General features: G+C 46.4%; 2 protein-coding genes across 6 annotated transcripts in view; both read left to right on the top strand.

The window, feature by feature from the left end:
• The window catches only part of FOXP4 (forkhead box P4), a 305,951-nt gene extending 299,452 nt beyond the window's left edge, over positions 1 to 6,499 (top strand). For all 5 annotated transcript variants that reach the window (XM_078644738.1, XM_078644739.1, XM_078644736.1 and 2 more), the window contains exon 17: positions 1,288 to 6,499. In XM_078644738.1, coding sequence (XP_078500864.1) covers positions 1,288 to 1,438 — 151 coding nt within the window. In that variant the 3' untranslated portion in view covers positions 1,439 to 6,499. The remainder of the gene's footprint in view (positions 1 to 1,287) is intronic.
• A 10,203-nt stretch (positions 6,500 to 16,702) lies between these two features.
• On the top strand, positions 16,703 to 17,671 carry LOC144752701 (uncharacterized). Its single transcript, XM_078640566.1, has one exon. It carries the CDS (start codon positions 16,703 to 16,705, stop codon positions 17,669 to 17,671), a length of 969 nt encoding a protein of 322 aa, XP_078496692.1.
• The last annotated feature ends 6,168 nt before the right edge of the window (positions 17,672 to 23,839 follow it).

Raw genomic sequence — 23,839 nt, 5'->3', positions numbered from 1 at the left:
ATAATATATAACAAGCATTTGCAATGCAATAGGTCTCGCATTTACCCAAGTTTAAGCTATTGGCATTGTAAATGATAATGCCTTTTATTTATGTTTTAAAAACGAAAATAAAAGGCATTGTTATTTGCAATATTAATAGCTCAAATTCGCATAAATGCGAGATCTATTGCATTGCAAATGCTTGTTATTATCGTCAAGGTTATCGTTGTTTCCGTGTCTCGCTTTGAAATGGACTCTCTAATTGTTATTACGAGCCTGCCCCTGCGAAATGAGCCCCTTATTTATGCCAAATAGTGAGCGTGGAATCCTCGCAAGAAAATTAAACATTTTCCATATTGAATGCAATTCTGAGAGTTGTCCCCCGAATCTATTCATTATGGTACCTGGGGAGGCGACAACGAGTTTCATCATACGCTTAGATCTTCGCATCTCCATATATCGCAGAAACTGTTTCCATTAAGGAGAAATTAAGCTTGCCGTTGAATCGGGTTTCGGCATCCCCGTGCAAAGTAAAGCCCGTAAGCTCTTAATTATTGGTTCATCACCTATCATTGCAAACTGCAGATTGGATTTCCAGTGCAGTGAATAAACAAGCGATTAGAACTAATATGTGCGGATTGTGAGTGGAAACAGTAATCAGTCTGAGATGCTGAGTTAAAAGCTGGAGGTGCGTATAAAACCTTAAATAAGTGTGAGCAATACAAGAGTATTTGCTTTTAAATGCTCATTATTTTGTACAGTTCCTTGCAAATTGAGGATTTAGAATGTTCGCTTGTACGTAATAAACAACAAGCTAAAATAATAATAGGCTAAAACAAGCTACAGCGTGTAAAAGATACAGGCCAGCGTGCGCTGAAGGCTTCTGCACAAGTGCATCTATTCATGGCAGTGACCACTAGATGGCAGTGATTCAAAGGGAAATCCACCACAATCAGTCTTCACTTTTCAAGCACTGCACTCATGCTTGTGGCTTGCCGATGCTCGCTCCCGCAAGGTGGATGCAGCCACAAGCATGAGTATGTGCTTGAAAATGAGCAGAGGGACGGCTAAAGGCCCCCCTATGCAGCGCGTATGCGTGCTGCGTAGGCGAGACCTAAAAAGGCAGGGCGAAGAGAGGGCCAGGAAAAACAGAAAGATAACCAATGTAGGGGAAACAGAAGGCAAGGTTATAGGAGTGAATTATGGACCCCAACATCTGTTGAGAAAGTGATGTTTTAGGTCTTTTTTAAAGCTGAGGTAGGATTGTTGTTTTGGCTCAAATTTGACTCTTTACAATTTTACTTTCAGCCATCAGATTCACATGAATGTGAAAGAAGAGCCAGCAGAGTCCGAAGATGACAACAGGCCAGTATCACACTTGGCAACCACCAATCAGAACGTGATGCTTCCTGATGAGCAGGACCCGGAAGAGGAACTACCGATGGAAGACCTGCCATAGGACCCTGGAACTCTTTCCCGCACCATTCCAGCCCGACCAGCACTTCCACTTGACTGGGCAGTGGTTCCAACATCCTCAGTGGAACCATGCCTTGTCCTGTCCAAGGCACTTCCACTCACACCTACGGTGGCGCCTCCCTCTGGCCGTTCTCCGGAAGCGTGACTTTGACTTCTGTTGCTGGCTAAGAGAGGAGAGAAGCATTCCCTCCCCAGGACATAGACTGAAGAGCGTGTACTTGGGGAATGAGATGGCTCATTGGTCTGCAACCCTCTTCCACTCGGTATGTTTCCAGCCTCCCTTCTTTAACACGGGTTGAAAGCCCTCAGCAGAAACTTTGCCTGCTAAGACTACAGATGCTGCTGGGCCTATATCTGCTGCCACAACTACCAGTGGGACCAAACGAGGAGTGACTGCAACGTTGGAGTCCCCAAAGAGCTCACCGCGGTGTGTAGTCTCTGCGTCAGCTTTATGGGGTGGAGGTGTACCCACCTCCGTGGGACACATACATCATTTGGAAGCATTCTCATACCAAAAACAGCAAGAGCTCTTTCTGCAGTATGGGGAGGCAGTTCGAGGGGCTTTGCAGGTTAAACACTGCCTGTCTCTGATCCCTGTTCCCAGATCACCTAGCCATTACTCCATGACACAGCAGCTCCTCCGCCCCGGCCGCAGATGAGTTGGAGCGCGAATTGCCACTGCCTATTGTGCGAATACGCGGTTGCCATGAGGAGGACTGGCCATCTTTGTGGTACCACATTTACACAGCGTCAGCAGTCATTCCCAGCTCTCTGGGTGTCTTCATGAGCAGGACAGTTTACCGTTACTTTCTCTAAGGTGTCTCTTTTCCAGTGCATAAGGTGGTACAGCCATCCTCGTCCACCATAATTACCTTTGAAACACATATGTACCAGGCTGCATCATATTGAACGTTTAGTCGGCCATGGAGATGGGGGAGTCTGCTCGAGGACTGGGATATCAGATGTGCACTGTAACCTCTCCCCTGTGCCACTCCCCATCATGATTTTACCCCTTCCACAAATTCTTCCTTGCTCGGTCACCTCGATCTCAAGCCTCTGTGATTAATCCATTCATGTTTCACTCCAAGGCTGAGAGAGGTCACTAAAGATAGCACCAAGTATCCATGGTTGCTGGATTATTTAACCATGTACCTCAAACCACTCTGTCCTGGTACAAAAAAAGCGAGGCCTGCCAATGTACCACTGCCAGGACCGTTGGTGAACCGTGGGGTGTGCCCTGCGATTAGCTGGTTCCATACTGAGGACCCGACCCCCTAATTCTTGGCAAGATGCCACTGTCCAGAGTAATGCCTGCAGCTTGCATTGTATTCCTGCCAAAACTCCAACCTGTGTATTTATAATTTATGGTTTTGTAGTTCTTCTGTATTTTAACTTTACCTCTTTTCACCACGTGTCACCGGACTGTTTTCTGGAGTTGTTTGTGAGAAGAGGCCCCGCTACCTGAAACGGAGTGCCACAACGCCACCAAAGAGTTAATGAGAGCGTCGGTGGCACAGGAGGAAATCTCCTGCGGACCCTGTCACCAAAGTGTTAACACAGTATTGTCACCAGGACACAGCACAAATGCTATTCTCCAAGATCTTCACACACAAGGCTCACCATGATTTAGCCCACGTAGTGTAGTGAAGCCTTTACACAGCTCAAATCGTCACAAAAGTGTACCTCACCTAAACCTGTTCGCGCGTTGTTACCAAAGTCAAATATCTCCCTAGGACACAGCTCATGTGCAAAACCACCAAAGCTGTTACACTAACACCACTTCCATTCAAACTCTCGTCACCAAAGTCTAACCGTAAGCACCTCACTCAAAGCACCTAATCCTCTGGGTCACCAAAGTCGTTCCACAGCTATCTCACCAGGCACCAGCCCACACTCTGGCACCAAATGAATCTCACCTTGAATACTCCCAAAGCAGGTCTATTCTAGCTGATCCCTAGAGAGGGGGGTTATGCTCTTTCTGGGATCCTTCTCTGGGTGCTGGTGGCACACTGTACCAATTACCTCAGAATTACTAGCGTAGCTAAGGGCGGGTTACTATTAACCATGGGGATCTCATGGCAGCCTCACCACATTTGGTGTTGTGTGGACGCTGTTCTAGCTGATCTGCACACAGCCTACTCACATACAGCTCGGTCCGCAGCTCAGAGCCTGCGCTCTACATCTTGCACTACACACAGCCGGTTCTGCAGACGCTCTCCTACATGCGCAGGTTTTTGTTCTTTAATCAGGAGCAGGATCCTTGGATTCAGAAGGGGCATGATCCTAGATCAGCATCTTCTCACATGAACATGTTGCGCTGTTTGTCCGTAATGGTCAATATTCACATAGAAAGAGAATCTAGCACTTGACCTGTTCCAGGGCGCCATAGACAACTACTTTGTTGTAAGCAGAGCTTGAAACATTGAATTAACTTAACAGACTGTAAATAGGATGTCTACCCAGAGTGTTGGCTGCTAGCTCCACAGCACCTCTGCCACAGTTCTTACATGACACCCTGCGCACTTTTCCTCCTCCTCTGTATGGTCCTCAGTAAAATGAAGCCTTTCTCTGTCACCTTTAAGTTTCACTAGATACCCTAAATGCATATAAATTCCCATTCAATCCACCACACACACTGGAGAGTGAACAATAAGATTCTGGTGCAGATCTAAGACACTTCAAATTGAAGGTGGAAATGCATAATTCTTAAAATCCACTGATGGGACTTTCCTCGGGAAATTGGAGGATCCTGAGATTTTATGCTACCAGGGTCCTTTCTGCACTTCACCTGAGCAGAGAGTAGGTCACTTGATTATGATGATTTGTGATATTCCTGCAACAGGAAGTCACAGTACAAAATGCCACAGGCCATTTATGCACTTGTCAGCTTGGAAAGTATGGACCTTTCTCCTAAAACCCACCGTTTCTACCATTCAGTAGTACCCTTTGTCCCACTAGTCATAAGCCCCACCCTTCCACTTCCCAGTCCTCTGACCAAAGATGTATTTTTATGCCAAATGCATAAAACCAAATTTCTGTGTGATCTTGTCACTCCACAGTTAAAAAGCTCATTTTTACAAGTGTCAGCCAAATTAAATTATTGTTTTAAGCCAAAGCTGAGCATTTATTTTGTTTGTTTTTGTGTTTGTCACAGCCTTTGTTCCAGTTTCTTAAGTTTGTTTCCTCTTTATTATCCCTTTTCCTTCTTCTCTTACCAGCCCGTCTCTTCTATACTGCCACCTGGGGGATAAGACCGAGGGGGTCACACTAGATATCTGTAGGGACACACCTGTACCATGTCTTACTTCAGCATAGAGTTATTGTCCTGGTCCAGACCCTTCAAATCCCACTCATTTTAGACCCGAAACAAGGAGGCTGCAAATTAGTGTAGAAGTATCATATACAAGGTGGCAGGAGGAGGGATTGCACTTGGTGGGTGTACAAGAGAGATTTTGTTGGAGCTTTTGATGCAGTGTTCCGTACCAGTACCACTAGAATTCAATGGACCAGTAGCCTAAGTGTCTAACAGTGGAGAAAGTCTCACTCTCGCACGCTACACGGCCGAGCCCTAGAAGCCATTCAGAGACACCAGCCTGTAGGAAGTCTTCTCCCAGTTTCACTACTGACTTTCCAACACACCTGAATATTCCTTTATCAGGTAGCTAAGGCTAGAACGTATGTGTGTGTGTTGAGGAGTAGAGGGCGACTGGAATTACAGTGAATTGTACCCAAAATGGAAACATTACTATCAGGTTTTGCCAGACGCCACTGCCTTGCACTCACTGCCAGCAGAACTTCACCATTCTTGAGTAACCACAAAAAAATCACATCTGACAGTCAAAAAATGATAGTACTTTGGAGCTGCCCCCACCCGACTTCACTGGCAGCCGCACTTATTTCGAGGCCCTCTTTTTCAACTGCAAATCTCACTAGAGTTCCAGCCACTTCTACATCCCTCTCTCTCCACCCAGCCACAAATGCCAAACACAAATGCACTCTCTTCCAAAGTTTAATTGTCAAACTTCATAGAGCGCTCCATGACCACTATCTTTGTCTGAATTCTAAAAAATTTAAGAATACCTGGTAATTTCTTGTAAGGAGCAAGACAGTCTATTTGTTTTTAGACCAAAAAAGGATCATCTTATATCCCCCATTTGTGTCAGTAAGTGCTATGCCAAAACCTAATATGGCTGACCCTCCTATGCCTTTGGATAGTGATCCTGGGGTGTGGAACCTCACCCTTCCTCTAGATTTGTGTCTATAGGGGCTCCAAGCTAGTCCTAGTAGTCTGCAACGTTTTTATTTTTTTTATCAACACCAATGATTCCAATAAATGTCAGAGCTGGGCCCTCATGGTCTGTGACACTCCGAGAGCCCCATACACTCTCAGTACTCTCGGAGCCCCCCACCTATACTCCCAGAAGCTTCCAAGTGTTTTCAGAGACAGGGGCTCGCTGTCTCTGCCCTCAATACAGGTCCGCTCATACCTTCAGACTGCCTGATTCCTCATCGGCTTTTTGTACTCAGAGTCCTAATGTTCTCAGAAACCTCCACCTTAAATTGGGATCATGAGGGTCTTACGCCCTCAAACCTATTAGACCCTCAGAACCCCTGTGACCTCAGATACATCCTTCACTATTCCCTCTAACTCCTCTTTGCTTGCAACACACACAACCACAAGCTGAGAAGTTCAAAATTTCCTGATATGTCGATTTCCTCTTACCCCCTTTCGGCACATGCGTGGATCAGCCCTTGAGACCGAGGGCGAGGGAAAGGCTAGCAGGAACTGCTTATTGTATAGTAGTGCGAGTTTTTAAAGGGATAAAGGTAGGAGACACGCCACACTCCCCCTTCTGCCCTGCAGTTGCTTCTACCCTCCTTCGCCCTCCATTATGTATAAAGAAATAGCATTGTTGTGTATTTGTATCGACGCTGCGTGTCTGCACTGCAGACTTTAATTCTTGTACAGTAGATTCTAGCTGCATGATGTAATCTGTATGACAACGGCATTATAAAATGCAATAAAAGATCTCACTTATGAAAACCTGTCTTTGGAATCTGACCTGGGCCTCCTGCATAAGGAGTTTATGGAATTCTCTGTGTGCATTTGTAAAGTGTTGTGTGTGCATGTGTGCAATCCTTTTAACTGTGTTTACAGGCAAATAAACACTAAAAATGCCAGGATAGCAAACTATGCAGTTGAAGTGAAGTTTGACCCTTTTTAGGGTTAACTATGCTCTTTATCTGACACATATGGCAAATGCTGCTTAAGTGGTGATACAATTTTTTCCAAAAAATATATCCAGTCTAAATTCATGCCACCCTAATGTTGAGGATTGTCAAAGTACACAGGGTTTGTGATGTTCCTGGATGGGTTTGACAAAAAAGGCAAAAGTATGCCAAAATTAGGCTTTTTCCTGAAAAATGGGGAAAAGCGCTCAATTTCTTTCTTCTCCAAATGGCATCAACAGGGGTTGCTGTGCACATATTACCCTTTTCCCAGCTTTCAGAAATGAGCAGAGGTAAACATAATTTTTAACAATTGTTTTTGCAATTTTCCAAGTGGTGATCAATATTTCCTATTTCTCCAACATTTGATCTTTTATATATTCACATGCTTGAATCATTCCCCGTCGTCAGACTAGAAATGAATCAAGCATGTGAATATATAAAAGACACCAATGTTGGAGAACTGGAATTACATGTAAGTAACTAGGCCTGGGCGGTAAATTCCGTTCGGCTCGCGGAATTCGCGGAATTTGTGTAATTTGTGTAATTTCGCATTCCGCAGAGAACACGAAATTGCCCAAAATTCTGCGTTCCGCTACTTCGGGAAATGTTTTGCTTGTTCGCGTTGTCAAAATGCGTGTTCACAAGATATTTCCTCCCGAGCATGCAAACAGCAATTGCGAACAGGAAAAAAGCATTGCGAACAAGCAATTCCGCGTGTTCGCAGAATTTCTGCGTGTTCGTGGAGATTTTTTACCGCTTTGCGGAGATTTGCGTGACGCGATTACGCAAATTCCACCCACTCCTATAAGTAACACATTGCTTACACAAATTCTACCTACTTTAATTTGTGAAAACAACCGCAGTGAAGCCCAGCAAACTACAATTTCTGTATACTAAACAAAAAATAATAATTGACATAAAATAGTGAACGTAAACACAGAAAAAATATTCTAAAACAAGGTCTTAATCTGTAGCTTTCTGCATTCAAGTAAATTACAACAGCAATATAATGTTACATCCGCTAGACTCTTCCAATCAAAGACGGATGTTAGGTTTGTATTTCTAGAAACCTGCAATATCCAGAGGCAAAAACTAAACTGTGGCTCACATTGATATTTTTTCATTGTGTACCATGAAGGCATCATTTGAGTTTGAAAAATCTAACAAATAAAAACTAGGTACGAACGAAAACTATGCATTTTTTAAATGGATCATAAAATCTGAATTTAGGGATAGGGGACATTTGTACCAATCCATACTTTGGATTATCCATATGCCTTGTAAACGTGCAGCACTTCTAGTGTTTTACCGTCCTACTTTGCCACACTTCTGATAACAAACAGTATCACTCGTGTAGGCAGACCTAGCGTCTTGGACAGGAAAGGCCCAGAAATGCAAACATGTAAAGGTTGTCAAACATATTTTGCTGAAGACCTTTTTAGATCTGGTTTGACAGTGCCGCCGCTGTCTCTAAGATTATATTATTATTAAGCCTTATCACTCTCTTACCCTCGGGTATCATGCCGCCTTCCAGAGAGTGCTTCCATTGAAAAGCTTGAGGGGCTATTGTACATATAAAGATTAAACTCAATTATCACACTGTTGGATTGCATTTTTAATTAAACTGATGTCTTATATACTGAAAGCTGTTTATTGTTGCTGCTTCCCACCCCTTTTCATCATTGGCAACACCAGCAAGGCTGTCTTTTTACGCGATTAACATTTGTGTATGCAACTCATGTAAACCGTATTTGTGAATGCTTATGTTTAAATGTGTCATATTGCCTATGCTTGTTTAGAGAGGTGGGTAGTTGCTGTATTTGGGTGTGAAGTCAGGCGGCACTGGAGCAACCCTAACAATTCCAGGCCTTTTCGAAAACTAGAGTTCTGGAGAAGTCCATGGTAGTGTGGCTTACATGAATGATACCTCATTTAACCCCTTCCCTGCTGCCGTAGGTCGTTGGCCGTCGCGAGCACTACCTTCGTAGTGCTGCACACGTCCAATGGCCGACGCAGCCGCGCCCGCGCAAGAGAACACCCGCACCACGGCGGAATTACCGCTGCGGTTAACAGGTTAAACCTTTCTTCACAAAACTGAATGTTTGTAATGTTTGTAGCTGTGAATCACATGCTTTGCACACTCCTGCTATCTAGTGGTGGGTGTCGATGTTGCATGTTGTTTTTCTTTTGAAGTAGAAATTTCGGTTTCGATGTGACTCATGATCCAGGCAAAAAAAAAACTATACACCAGGGCAAAGACCACACCTCAGATTGATTTTTTCTGCCATCTAGTTCAGATGTGCTTTCAGAGTACCGGGACCGTCGAGCTATAAAAGAACAGTTGTTAGTCTCCAAGACATTAGAATCACCTCCAATGAGTAAAGAAGACACCAGGGATGGACCTAAACCGGAGATTTATGTTTGAAGCATATGGGCTGCAGACCACACACTTTTGCAGTAGATCACCATCTGGTGGTGGGCCCGAATGATTACACTTTGTTTCTGATAGATACATCTGCCGTGTGGATTCCTCACCTTGTGAATATCCCCTTGCGTCAGCAACATTCGGAAATTCTTTTGTAGCTTCGCGCCGACGTGGATCCGGACGTCACAGAGGCACGGCATCGCACGTGACTCCGCTGACGTCACCGACGCCTACAATAGGCCCGAGCCGGCGTGATGACATTAGTTCCCTTTTTTCCGCGTCGTCGACGCTAACGGTTTTCAGGGATCGTACTGTAGCTTACAGTAACTTTGTTACTATTTTCATTGTATTGTGTCTATCTTCATACTTTTCGGGATGTCGTCGAAGAAGACTGGGTTTAAAGCTTGTGGCGAGTGTGGCAAGACTATGTCTATCACCGATCCTCACGAATGCTGTGTCTGGTGTTTAAGCTCCGACCATGATGTCGAGGACTGTCTTTGCTGCAAGAAGATGACGCCGAAAGCTTTGAGAGAGAGAGAGGCGAAACTCCTCGTGGCAAAGCTTAAAAGTAAGAAGATTAAGAAATCGTCGAAGTCTCGATCTCGTCGGTCGAGGTCGAGATCGAGGTCTCGTTTGAGGTCGCACTCGGAGTCATCTTCGGCTCACGCTTCGAAGTCTTCGAGGAAGAAACACAAGAAGAAGAGCCATGAGTCGCGTCATCATTCTGGGAAGGACTCTAGTTCAAGACCGAAGTCCCAGGTCAAACTTCTGAGTAGAGAAGTGGAGATTTCAGAATCGGAACATGATGAGGCTTCGCATCCGGGTTCACCCGAATCTCAGAAACAGGTCCATTCTCCGTGTCCATCCAATCCTTCTGGTCAGGAGGATGAAGGTGAGGAGCAGGGGGCTGGTGGAGCCGAAGTTCCAGTACCTGAGGGTTCGTCGACTCCGGTTCCGGCACCCGATGAAGAGGTCGACGTCGTATCGACTCCGCCTCCTCAGGAACAGCCACGAGGTCCATATCCTGAGTTTCCGACTCCAGGTCAGGATCCTTCTCAGTTCCTGAACGCCATGTTTGGTGTCTATTCCAGGGCAATGTTCCCGTCTGGTGCACCTGTTGGTCCCACGGGTCCCATGGCCTTTAACTTAGGGGTTCCTCAGGCTTACGCCCCTGCACCCTTCATGCCTTTTATGCCGGCTATACCACCGCATTGGCATTTCCCGACACCGCCGGTGTCGTCGACGCCGAAGCGCACGACGCCGGTGCCATCGACGCCGATCCCATCGACGCCGATACCTGCGACTCCGAGGCAGGATTCTGCCCGACCTCGTGCGGATAGACCCCGTCCGACTTCGGGTTCGACGCCGGCACCGACCCCGTCGGAGTCGATTCCGGATCCATTGGCTTCTGTGGTGAAAGAAAGATCTTGGAGAAAGGCCCAGAGACTTCTGGAAGAAGAGAAATATGGGTATTCAGATACTGAAGAAGGAGAGTTGCAGGATTCTGAGGATCCGTTTGAGGATTTGTGTGAAGCCAGTGGGCTTGAACTATCACCTGAATGGGAATTGGCTTCTGTGTCAAATGTTCCATCAAAGGATGTGATACCTTATCACACTGTCATTAAGAAAGCAGCGAGTCTATTGAATATTACTCTGCCCACTGCTGATTATAAGCCTAATATTTTGACTGAGGTGCTTCATTCACCCTCATCTATCATTGAACCTATGTTGCCCTTCAACGAGGCCTTGTCTGAGCCTATTTATGAGGTCTGGAAGAAACCCTTATCTGCTCCTGCAGTTTCTAGAACAGTGGCCAGGAGATATAGAGCTGCACCAGAGGACCCTGCATTTTTATCTTCACATCCTCTTCCTGAGAGTTTGGTGATACAGGCTGCTTGCTCAAAGAAATCTGCTGGTGCTTTTCCACAAGTTCCTGGAGATAAGGAATCCAGGAAGCAAGACCAAAGTGCCAAGAAGGTTTTCTCATCAGCCAGTATGGCATTAAAGTCAACCAATGCTACGTGTCTGATGGGAAGGTATATCCATGCTTTGATGGATTCTGTCAAGCAGTTGATTCCGAAAGTCCCTGAGGATGACAGGAAGGATTTTCAGGAAGTGGTATTGGACACTCAAGCAGCTGCGAGACAGGTCATTCAGAGTGGTCTGGACACTGCTGATTCAGTGGCAAGGGTCATGGGTTCCTCCGTGGCCACTAGGAGGGCTGCCTGGCTCAAATCTTCAGAATTCTCTGCAGACGTCCAATCTGCCTTGATGGACTTGCCGTTTGATGGATCAGGGTTGTTTGGTAAGAAGGCTAATACTGCCTTGGAGCGTTTTAAGGACAGTAGGGCCACTGCAAAATCTTTGGGTCTTCAGTCCAGGGGTTCTACCGGAAGACGTTTCAGGGGATTTGGTCGATCTTCCTTTCGGTCTTACATCGTCCCAGCAGTAGCCTCAGCAGCAGCAGAATACACTGTACAAGTCGTACAGGGGCAGACAAAGATCCCGCCCTAGAGGTCGTCAAGCTTCCTCCTCCTCCTCCTCCTCTCCTTCCCAACCCCCTGCCAACGCAGCAAAGCAGCCCTAGATCCGCCATTCTGGATCATGTGGGCCCAGTGGGGGGTCGGCTTACACATTTTCTACAAGATTGGGAATTAATAACATCGGATCTTTGGGTTCTCAATCTTGTGAATGGGTATGAACTTCCTTTCCAGGAATTCCCTCCCAATTACCCTCCTTGCCAGGGTTATTGTTCGGAAGACCACCTGCTTCTCCTGCAGGAAGAGGTCCTGGCACTGTTCCGAAAAGGTGCGATAGAGGTGGTTCCAGAGCAGGAAAGGGGTCAGGGGTGCTACTCCCGGTATTTCCTGATTCCCAAGAAAGATGGCAGGCTTTGGCCAATCCTGGACCTCAGGATTTTGAACCTTTACCTGAGGCAGGAAAAGTTCAAAATGCTCACTCTTGCACAGGTTCTTCAAGCGCTGCTGGAAGAAGACTGGATGGTGTCAATCGACTTGCAGGATGCGTATTTTCATATTCCCATCTTGAAGTCGCACAGAAAGTATCTCCGTTTCACGGTTGGGTCACAGCACTACCAGTTTGTGGTCCTTCCGTTTGGTCTTACTACTGCTCCTCGAGTCTTCACCAAGGTGATGGCAGTGGTGGCAGCTCATCTCAGGAGATCGGGGATTCATGTGTTTCCGTATCTAGACGACTGGCTGATCAAAGCGGAGTCGCCGGAGAAGGTGCTCCATCATCTGCAAGAGACAACTCTGTTGTTGCACAGGTTGGGTTTTTCGATAAATGTACCCAAGTCTCACCTGGTGCCCTCACAGCGCAACCTGTTCATAGGTGCGGTACTGGACACTACTGTGTGTCGCGCATTCCCTCCTCCTCAAAGAATTCGCGACATACAGGAGATGATTCCTATATTTTTCAATGGAGCGGTCGTTCCAGTCCTGAAGGTTCTTCGCCTGCTCGGTCTGATGGCTTCATGCATTCTGTTGGTCAACCATGCACGCTGGCACATGAGGGCACTCCAGTGGTGCCTCCGCAGGCAGTGGTATCAACACAACGGAGATCTCAGGGAGTCAGTGAAGATCTCCAGAGAAACTGCAGCGGATCTGTTTTGGTGGAGCGTGGAAGGCAATCTGTCTCAAGGAAAGCCTTTTCAACTTCCTCCATCAGTGGCCACAGTGATATCGGATGCATCCACTCTAGGGTGGGGTGCTCATCTGGGGGATCTGGAGGTCAAAGGTCTTTGGTCTCCAGAGGAAAGGTTGCTTCACATCAACCTTCTAGAATTGCGGGCGATACGTTTGGCGCTCAAGGCCTTCCTCCCTTCCCTTCGCGGTCAGTCAGTCCAGGTTCTGACGGACAACACGACCGCGATGTGGTACGTCAACAAGCAGGGAGGAGTAGGGTTGCAGTGTCTCTGCAAGGAGGCTCTGCGCCTCTGGTCCTGGGTTCAGGACCATCGGATTTGTCTGATGGCAAGTCATCTGGCCGGGGTTCTGAACGTTCGTGCAGACAGTCTCAGTCGGCAGTTCTCTGCCGATCACGAGTGGAGGCTTCACCCAGAGGTAGTTCACGACATCTTTCGGATGTGGGGGGCTCCTCGGGTGGACCTGTTCGCCACTCGCGAGAATGCTCACTGCCTGTCATTCTGCAGTCTCCAGTATCCGTTGCAAGGAGACTTGGGGGACGCGTTTCAGTTGAGTTGGGGGAATCAACTCCTTTACGCGTTTCCTCCCATACCCTTGATTCCTCGGGTTCTGAGGAAGATTCGCCAAGACCGGGCCCAAGTCATATTGATCGCCCCGGATTGGCCAAGAAGGGTGTGGTATTCGGACCTTCTCCACCTCTCCTCTCACCCACCGCTCCGTCTCCCTCACAGGGCAGATCTCCTCTCTCAGATGGAGGGGCAGGTTCTACACCCCCACCTCCAGACCTTACACCTTCATGCCTGGAGATTGAGCGGGGCAACCTGATTTCTTTTTCTCTCCCTCACGATGTGGTGGATGTCATCTTGTCGGCCAGGCGTGACTCCACTAAGTCCATCTATTCTTATAGGTGGTCTAAATTTGTTGCTTGGTGCAGGGAGAAATCTATAGACCCTTTGAGGTCCCATTTATCTGATGTGCTCCAGTTTGCCCTTTCTCTGGCTCAGCAGGGGCTTGCTGTTGCCACGGTGAAGGGTTATCTTTCTGCGCTGTCGGCCTTTATCTGTTTGCTTGACCAGCCTTCTCTTTTTAAGTCTCCCATTGTTTTAAGGTTTTTGAAGGGCCTCACTAATAGGTTCCCTCCTACACCTTTTATTGTGCCTCAGTGGGATTTGAATCTAGTTTTGACATTTTTTATGGGTGCTCCTTTTGAGCCTCTTCACAAATGTCACATGAGGCTTCTGACTTTCAAAACGGTTTTTCTCGTTGCAATCACCTCGGCAAGGAGGGTAAGTGAGCTTCAAGCTCTTAGTTCCAAGCCCCCATTCCTGACCATTCATGCTGAACGAATGGTTCTTAGGACCAGGGCTGCTTTTCTGCCAAAGGTGGTGACTCCTTTCCACCTTGGTCAATCCATTACCCTTCCTACCTTTTATCCTCCCCCACACCCTTCCAAGGAGGAAGTGAGATTACACCGTCTTGACCCCAAGACTTGGACAGGACTAAAGACTGTCGAGTGGACGACCAGCTCTTCGTTGGCTTTGCTGGCTGCAAGAAAGGAAGAGCGGTCCATAAGAGGACTTTGTCGAGATGGATCGTCCTCTGCATTAAGATCTGCTACTCTTTGGCCGGTAAGGACCCACCAGAGGGTATAAGGGCTCATTCAACTAGAGCTAAGTCTTCGACCTCAGCGTTGGCTAGAGGTGTGCCTGTTGAGGATATTTGTAGAGCGGCAACTTGGTCTTCCCTCCACACTTTCGCGAAGCATTACTGCTTGGATTCCGAAGTGAGAAGGGAGGGTCACTTTGCGTGCTCTGTCCTTCAGGATTTCCTGGTTTAGAAGAGTGGACACCCTCCTCCGGGAGTGGGGACTGCTGTGGGACTCTATTCACAAGGTGAGGAATCCACACGGCAGATGTATCTATCAGAAGAACAAGTTACTTACCTTCGGTAACGCTTTTTCTGGTAGATACTATATCTGCCTGTGGATTCCTCACTGACCCACCCGCCTCCCCGTTGTCCACTCTTCTATGCCAGTGGTTTATATAATGTATTATTTTATGGTCAAGGATTGGTCTATTTCAAATGTTTTATTGCATTTGCTTCACACTGTGTGTGTTACCTTGATTTCTATACTGCGTATACTGTGTATATGTCTACTGTCATCGGTCCGTCCGTGTGCCTCGAAGGCACGGAAAAAAGGGAACTGATGTCATCACGCCGGCGTGGGCCTATTGTAGGCGTCGGTGACGTCAGCGGAGTTGCGTGCGATGACGTGCCTCTGTGACGTCCGGATCCACGTCGGCGCGAAGCTACAAAAGAATTTCCGAATGTTGCTGACGCAAGGGGATATTCACAAGGTGAGGAATCCACAGGCAGATATAGTATCTACCAGAAAAAGCGTTACCGAAGGTAAGTAACTTGTTCTGTTGTCTTGGAAGAGTCTTTGTCTGCTAGGTGACTCCTCCCTTAGACCGTAGTGCGCATGGGCATCGACTCCATCCTCAGATTTTTTTTTTCCGCCATCGGGCTCGGATGTGTTCATCGTTCGGTCCCGTTACCGATCTCTTTTCGAATCCATAAATCAACTAAAACATCAATATCGTCTTCGACACTGATTCCGGTCGCCCGCGTCGAAGAGAGGATCCACTTCTCCATTCCAGCGCTCATCGGGGCCGTTGGGCCCACCTGCGCCACTGGGCCTTTGGCTCATGGAAGGAACACCGTTCAAGAAGTGCCCTCAGTGTGGACACAAGTTTCCCCACACCGACCTGCATGAGGTTTGCAACCTGTGCTTGTATCCGGAGCACGAGAGTCAAGACTGTGAGGCCTGTGCTTCGTTCCGGTCCAAGAAGACTATCAGGGACCGTTGAGCTCGAAGAGCTATGGAGCAGTCATCCTTGTCGACACCAGGCCTCATCATAGACCAGGCGCCGATCGAGGTAGAAGTCGAAGAACAGCAAGAAGACGTCGCCTCCGAAGCAGAGTCAGGTTCTGGTGAAGAGGATCGATCCGAAGATGATGATCTTCTTCCAGCTGGTCAACAGGTCGTGAGTAAGAGCGTCGACCCTGTTCACCCCCCCATACCGGGACAGGCTTTGGTTCCACCCCTGCCTTCGGGTCCGGGTGCGCACCGATCGAAACATTCCGACGCCCCGCCTTCGGGCTCGGCAGCGAAGAGTAGTAAAAAGCTTCCAGTCAGCTAGGGCTCGAGTCAGACTGTCGGTCCCGAAAGGCAGAAAGTGCTTAAGCCGAAGTTAACACTGGCACCGACACGCCCATCAATGCCGAAAGTTACCGAACTGAAACCAAGTTCGGCACCGAAAGAGATTCCGAAACCAAGTTCGGCACCGAAAGACGTTCCAAAAGTTACCGAAACAAAGACGACTCCGGTAACTAAAAAAGCGGACCCAAAAGCGGTTTCCATACCAAAACACTCTCGGCACCAAAAGCGGACGAGTCTAAACACTCCGCAGCCAAAGCTTTGGATCCAAAAAGCACAGATCCAAAGAAAAAGATAGAAAAGTCTTCGTAACCGAAATCAAGACCTGTTTCCAAGACAATAGACACTGTGAAAACAAACTAGGCCTGAGGGTCCAAACCACATAAATCGGCCCCGAAAAAGGATTTACCTATAGAAGAGCTTTTCCAGCCTGATGTAAGGCAAAAGACTCTAAAAATTCATCCAAACACAGTGCCTAAAAAGAGGAAAATGGGCTGTCCTAAACCATCTCCTGTTCCTCCAAAGAAGCATGTTCAGACTTCCCCTACAAGACTCCCTTCACCAGAACTATAAATACTAGCAGATATTTCTCCTGTACACTCACCAGCTAGCACACATAGTATAATACTACAAGAAGAGGATTATGGGGATACATACTCACAACAAAGTTATCAGCAAATAGATGACATTAATGACCCAGATGATATGGCTGGATCATCAGGTGACCCATGGGAAGATTACAATGCACCAGATCTACCACAAGACGAGGCACACCCGTCTAGGCCATCTCCACCAGATGACACCATTGGGTTCACACAACTCATCCATAGAGCAGCTACTTTTCATGGTGTAGACCTGCATACAGATCCAATAGAAGAGGATTTTCTTACGGATACACTGTTAACGTCACATAAAACCACTACCACACTTCCAATACTTAATGGAGTGTTAAGGCATGCACCAGAAATATTTAAAGACCCAGTCAGGGCCAGGGTAATTAACCCCAGACTGGAAAAGAAATATAAAGCGGCTCCCTCTGATCCTGCATACATTAAGGGGCAGCTGCCACTAGACTCACTGGTAGTGTCAAATGCGAGAAAAAGAGCCAACTCGCACACAACAGGGGATGCTCCACCCCCTGACAAAGAATCAAAGCTTTTAGATGCTTCAGGGAAATGCACACTATCACAAGCTGCCAATATATGGAGGATTGCCAACACTCAAGCTCTATTAGCAAGATATGACAGAGCTCATTGTGATGAGCTAGAGTCACTCATGCAACACCTGCCAGAACAATATAAGGCTAGGGCTGCTGATTTAATACAAGAGGGAAAAGTTATAACTAATACCGCCATAAGATGCGCTCTAGACACTGCAGACACAGCATCTAGAGCAGTAAATACAGGGGTATTGTTGCGTAGACATGCATGGATAAGAATCTCTGGCTTCAAACCAGAAGTACAAGCCAGTATATTAAACCAACCATTTGACCAACAACATCTTTTCGGTCCAAATGTAGACAGTGCACTAGAAAAGATGAAGAAAGATACGGATACCACAAAATCAATGGGAGCTTTACAAACACAAGCCCATAGACCTTCCTTTCGTCGCTCCTCGTATAGAGGCGCATCAAAGGGTTTCCAAACTGAAAACACCTCCTCTACTTACAAATAACCCAACCAAACCTCACCCAGTAAGGGATACTATAGAGGAGGGTATAGAGGAAACAACAATAAGGGCAGAGACAGAGGCAACAACAATCGCAATGCCTCTACTCCCAAACAGTGACTTCCCTTCCATCCCCCCAGACCATTTCACTCCGGTCGGGGGAAGATTACAACAGTTCCTACCTGTCTGGAACTCCATCACCACAGACAGGTGGCTGACACAAATAATTCAGTCAGGTTATCGCCTGGAGCTCACTTCCACTCCTCCAACAATACCACCAAGACAACGTCCTATGTCACAAGAACACCTCTTACTATTAAGGCAAGAGGTGGAAGCACTACTGCAAAAGAATGCAATAGAACCAGTACCAAAGCAACATCAAAACACAGGAGTTTACTCCCTTTATTTTCTCATACCCAAAAAGGACGGGTCTCTCAGACCAATTCTAGATCTAAAACCCCTAAACCAGTACATACACTCAGACCATTTTCATATGGTCACATTACAACAAGTTTTACCGTTCCTAGAGAAAGGCGACTTCTCTGCCACATTAAACATCAAGGACACCTACTTCCACATTCCCATTCATCAGTTTCACAGAAAGTACCTAAGGTTCGTGCTAGAAGGTCAGCACTACCAATTCAAGGTGCTCCCCTTCGGAATGACAACAGCACCTCGAGTATTCACAAAGTGGCTAGCAGTAGTAGCAGCACACTTAAGAAGGGACAACATTCATGTATTCCCATATCTAGACGACTGGCTAATAAAATCCAAGTCATTCAACCAATGCGTACAACACACGCATCAAACAATCTGCCTGCTGCACAAGTTGGGTTTACAGTGAATCTAAAGAAATCACATCTACAACCGTCTCTATCTCAGCAGTACCTAGGTGCCACAATAGATTCCTCCAAGGCAATAGCGTACCCCAACTTACTGAAAATACAAGCGATGCAGAATCTCATCAAAACATTCCAAGCACAACACTCACTACAAGCTTGAGCGTTTATGCAGTTAGTAGGAATGATGGCATCTTGCATTTTCATAGTACTATACGCAAGACTACAAATGCGCCCCATACAAGAATGCTTGGCAGGTCAGTGGAATCAGGCTCGACAAGAAATAACAGATCTGGTGGTGGTAGACGACCGAACGCATCGCTCTCTGCAATGGTGGAACAACAAAAACCTTTCAAAGGGCCGGCCGTTTATAGAGCCAGTACCACAGATAATACTGACCACAGACGCATCTCTCACGGGATGGGGAGCGCACTTACAAAGTCACACAGTACAAGGTACGTGGACAATAAAACAAAAGGTAGTCCACATAAATTATCTGGAGTTACTAGCAATCTTTCAAGCTCTAAAATCATTCCAACATTACATATCAAACAAAGCTGTACTAGTCCGGACGGACAATATGACAGCAATGTATTACATTTAAAAGCAAGGAGGAACACACTCCTGCAGCTCTCCCGGCTGGCGCAGAGCATTTGGAGATGGGCCATTCCTCAAAACATTTATCTGTTAGCAGAACATCTACCAGGAGTTCACAATCAATTGGCAGATCTGTTAAGTCGTCAGAGACAACAGATACACGAATGGGAGCTGCATACTCAGGTTCTTCGGCCATTTTTTCAAATGTGGAGACAACCAGAGATAGATCTGTTTGCCACATAAAGCAACTCCAAATGCCTAAGCTTCGCCGCAAGATACCCACAACCATTATCCAAAGGCAATGCGGTATGGATGAACTGATCAAACAAATTTGCGTACGCTTTTCCCCCTCTCCCACTAATTCCATTAGTGGTACGGAAACTAAGGCAACATTCTCTCACATTGATTCTAATAGCACCAACGTGAGCAAGACAGCCGTGGTACACAACGCTACTGCAGCTCTCTGTAGTACCACATCACAAACTAAAACTCTCCCCACATCTGCTAACACAGAACCATGGAGAGATTATGCATCCAGACCCAATGCAGCTCAATCTAGCGATTTGGCTCCTGAGGTCTTAGAGTTTGGATATCTAAATTTACCTCCTGATTGCATGGCTGTCATTAAAGAGGCAAGACGTCCTACCACTAGTGGATATTATGCAGCAAAATGGAAACGATTTGTTGTCTATTGCACAGATAACAACGTGAACCCGGTAGATGTTTCTATACAAAACATCATATGCTATCTCTTACATCTGCAAAAATCTAATTTAGCATACTCTTCAATTAGATTACATCTTGCTGCTATAGCGGCATATCTACAAAACAGACAACATTTGTCCTTGTTTAGAGTACCTGCAATAAAAGCGTTCATGGAAGGACTTAAACGAATAATTCCTCCAAGAATACCACCTTCTCCAGTATGGAATTTAAATATTGTTCTTACAAGACTAATGGGTCCACCCTTTGAACCACTGCATAGGTGTGAGTTACAGTTTCTTACATGGAAGGTTGCTTTTTTAGTAGCAGTCACATTACTAAGAAGAGTGAGTGAGATCCAGGCATTAACAATTCAAGAACCATTTATACAACTGCATCATAATAAAGTGGTTCTCAAGACAAATCCAAAGTTTTTGCCGAAAGTAATTTCACCGTTCCATCTCAACCAATCCATTGAGTTGCCGGTATTTTTTCCACAACCGCAAACAGTTGCAGAAAGGGCTTTTCACACACTAGATGTAAAGAGAGCGATTCTATACTACATAGATAGGACAAAACCTTTTCGTAAAACTAAACAACTGTTTGTGTCCTTTTCACCTCCACATAAAGGCAATCCAATTTCTAAATCAGGCATCGCCAGATGGATTGTTAAGTGTATTTAAATTTGCTACCAAAAAGCGAAACACACTTTATCCATTCCTCCTAGGGCTCATTCTACCCGCAAGATAGGAGCATCTATGGCATTCTTAGGAAACATACCATTAGATGATATCTGTAAAGCAGCTACATGGTCTACTACGCACACATTTACAAAACACTACTGTGTAGATGTGCAGACAAAACAACAAGCAAGTGTGGGCCAGGCTGTACTAAAGACATTATTTCAAACTACTGCAACAGATGTGAGTGACTGCCGCTAAGGGAGAAACTGCTGTGCTATCTATGCAAAAGTGTGTGGTAGCAGCCCATATGCCTTGAACGGAAAATGCTACTTACCAGTATGCATCTGTTCTTGGCATGTAGGGCTGCAGAACCACACACGCCCACCCTCCTCCCCGGCTGCCTATATCTGTTCCAGTATTATCTTATTTAGATACACAATACATGGTCATCCTTATCTGTAATGATACAACTCCATCATTTGCCCAATGGCGAAAACAATCTGGGGATGGAGTCGATGCCCATGCCCACTACGGTCTAAGGGAGGAGTCACCTAGCAGACAAAGACTCTTCCAAGACAACAACAAAGTGTAATCATCCGGGCCCACCACCAGATGGTGATCTAATGCAAAAGTGTGTGGTTCTGCAGCCCTACATGCCAAGAACAGATGCATACTGGTAAGTAGCATTTTCCGTGATTTGCATGCATTTTAGTGGAGAAGTGTGGCTCACTGGTTAGAGGAGGCAGACCCTGAAGCAGAGGTCAGACCCGGGACCAGGGTTCAATTCCCGACGCGGCAGGGTCTTGAGCCCAAATATCCATGGACTCGATAATTCTCGTTTCGGTGCCTACTCGAGTCACGGGTTCACACTCTGCAGCTCTGGGCATTAGCTTGCTTAATCTCCACTACGGCCCCCCCGCGGCGGGATGCCTGGCTTTCACCTTGGGGATGCCCAGTTCGGGTATCTCACAGGGATAAGCCAGGACGGGTTCCCAAGGCAAGCGCCGAGATGCCTATGGGTAATCGAGCGCTATATAAGAACGCATAATAATAATAATAATAATAACATACTGGTAAGTAGCATTTTCCTTTTGCCGCAAGGTCATATGCATGACTCATGGGAAGGGACATTTTCCCGCTAGTGCAACAATAAGTTCCCCTGGTGAAGCTGAAACAGCGTCTGTAATCTCAGCTTACTGAGGTACCATGAGGAATCAAATAGTTCAGTGTGCCAGGCCTTTGAAAATAAGAGGACCATGAATTTCCCTGGATGGGATATCGGTGGTTACACTATAAAATGCTGCGCAGAAGCTCTACAGAGCCATCAACTGCCCCCAATGTCAAGGAGGTTGAGGGAATTCACTTTGATGGAGGGGAGGTCCATCCAGTAATCCTGCTGAACAAGCATCTCTGAGCCCAGAAACAGTACTTGCAGAGGATTTGGACAACAGAGAGGAGCATCTCCAAGGTTATCAGTGAAACCTGCACCCAAGCAACAGACTGCACCAAAGACCTCCACACCATCAGAGGACCCTCTGGGCTCAGCCTCGAAAGGGATTTTGACTCTACGGTAAGCACTGGTGTCCAGAGACCCAGGCTATAAGTCCAGAGACTGTGCAGGAAAGACCTCTGCAGGTGGCACTGAACACTGTACCTGAGACTGCTCGACACAAAATGCCCATCTTGGCTCCAGATTCGCCTTCAACATAGGGCACCAAGCTTCAAAGCCTAGACACGCCCACTCCAACCGATGTACCAAATTATCCAGTATTGGGGTATCTTTCATAGATTCACATGCTTAGAATCATCCCCGCCGACGAGGTTGAAGTCTTGCGGTATAACCAAACATATACATTACAGTCATAATAAGATTATACAATAGGCTACTGTGGACAGCAAAGTCACTACATTAGCCTATCTTAGTCCTTTTGCAAAAATAACCAAACTTGGAACACAGCCAATCAGGCTGCAGCACCCTCTTAGAACCTTCCACAGAGAGGCGAACCCTCAGATTTTCTACCGCATCTCGTGTGACAGGGAGTCTCCATGAGCTCCGCTCAGTTTTCCTTACTTTAGCTACCTTTGTGAGTAGATATGTCTGACTCTTCAAAGAAAAGCTTGTTTTTGCCTTGCTCTTAATGTGGGAAGAAAAGATTACATTTTAAGGATCCACATAAAGAATGTATATATTGCCTTTATCCAGCTCACAAGGTCAAGGATTGCAGGATCTCTAGAACCTTCCCTGCCAAGACCGAAGACTTTTGGTTTGGCTGGAAAAGCTGAAAGCTACATCGGAGGTGGTTTCTGGAGATGAAGGCAGTCCACCCCTCAGGCCAAGAAGAGGGATAGATCTGGAGATCCCCTGAGAGACAGAGTAAGACCCTGAAAAAATCTCACTCAGAGGCTGGCCACTCTTCCTCTAAAAAAGAGAAGCCTTCATTCTCTTTGTGAGAAGTTAGCCTGGCATATGATGTCCACTAGTTCTGGTGGACACCTTGCACCAGTCTAATCGACCCTTATTGATGGTGGATGTAAAGTCAACCTTATAGAAAGCTATCCTAGGGATAGCAGTGACGAGCAGTCTTCAGGCTAAGACTTCAGTGAGTGAATTAAGCGAGTTGTTTTACCAATTATAATCCCTTGAGTACCAAATGAAAGCACACCACACAAGGTATATATCAAATATATATGTATTTATTCTAAACACAACCCCTCTGCACTCTTTATGAGGTCAGAGGTAAAAGTACAATACAAGTTACTCAATTAGCATACTATAAGTTGCACAGTATACGTTATGCCCTATGGGCCTCACAAACCATATACTTAAATAGTCGTATAAGAACCACGTGAGAATTAGAAAGCAGGCCTGGGGCCTGTGGAATCGCTGGGGCTACTCTAAACAACCAAAGGTTAGGAAGTAGGAGGCCCACGGGAGCCGCGTGCAGTGACTAAACACAGCCGCGGGTTACCATTGACTTTCTATGGGAAATGAACAAGTTGCAAATTTACAATTTAAGGACACTTCTAAATAAACTACGATGGAACCCTTTCTGACTTACCAGGAGAGCCAATACCCTCGAGACTACCAGAGTACTCGTGTTACCTCACCCACGGAAACCGGGTGCATAGGTCTCTTTTGGTGTCGGGTTTCGTCGTCGATTTCAATGGAGATCTGCAAAGAAGTGCTGAAGGCGACCAGAGGAAAAGTGTCCGGGTGGATCCAAGGGTGGATCGAAGATCGGTAGAACCTGAAAGCAGAAGGAACAGAGTCTGGGTCACTTGCCAGTGACCAGGGCAGCGATAGGAAGATGCCACCAAATGTCGGGTGATTTCAGGTGAGGAGGTGAAGCTTG

Source organism: Lissotriton helveticus, chromosome 5_1 (genome assembly GCF_964261635.1).
Source record: "Lissotriton helveticus chromosome 5_1, aLisHel1.1, whole genome shotgun sequence".
NCBI lineage: Eukaryota > Metazoa > Chordata > Amphibia > Caudata > Salamandridae > Lissotriton > Lissotriton helveticus.
Note: the sequence above shows the minus strand (reverse complement) of the source record. Positions and strands in the feature narration are given on the sequence as shown.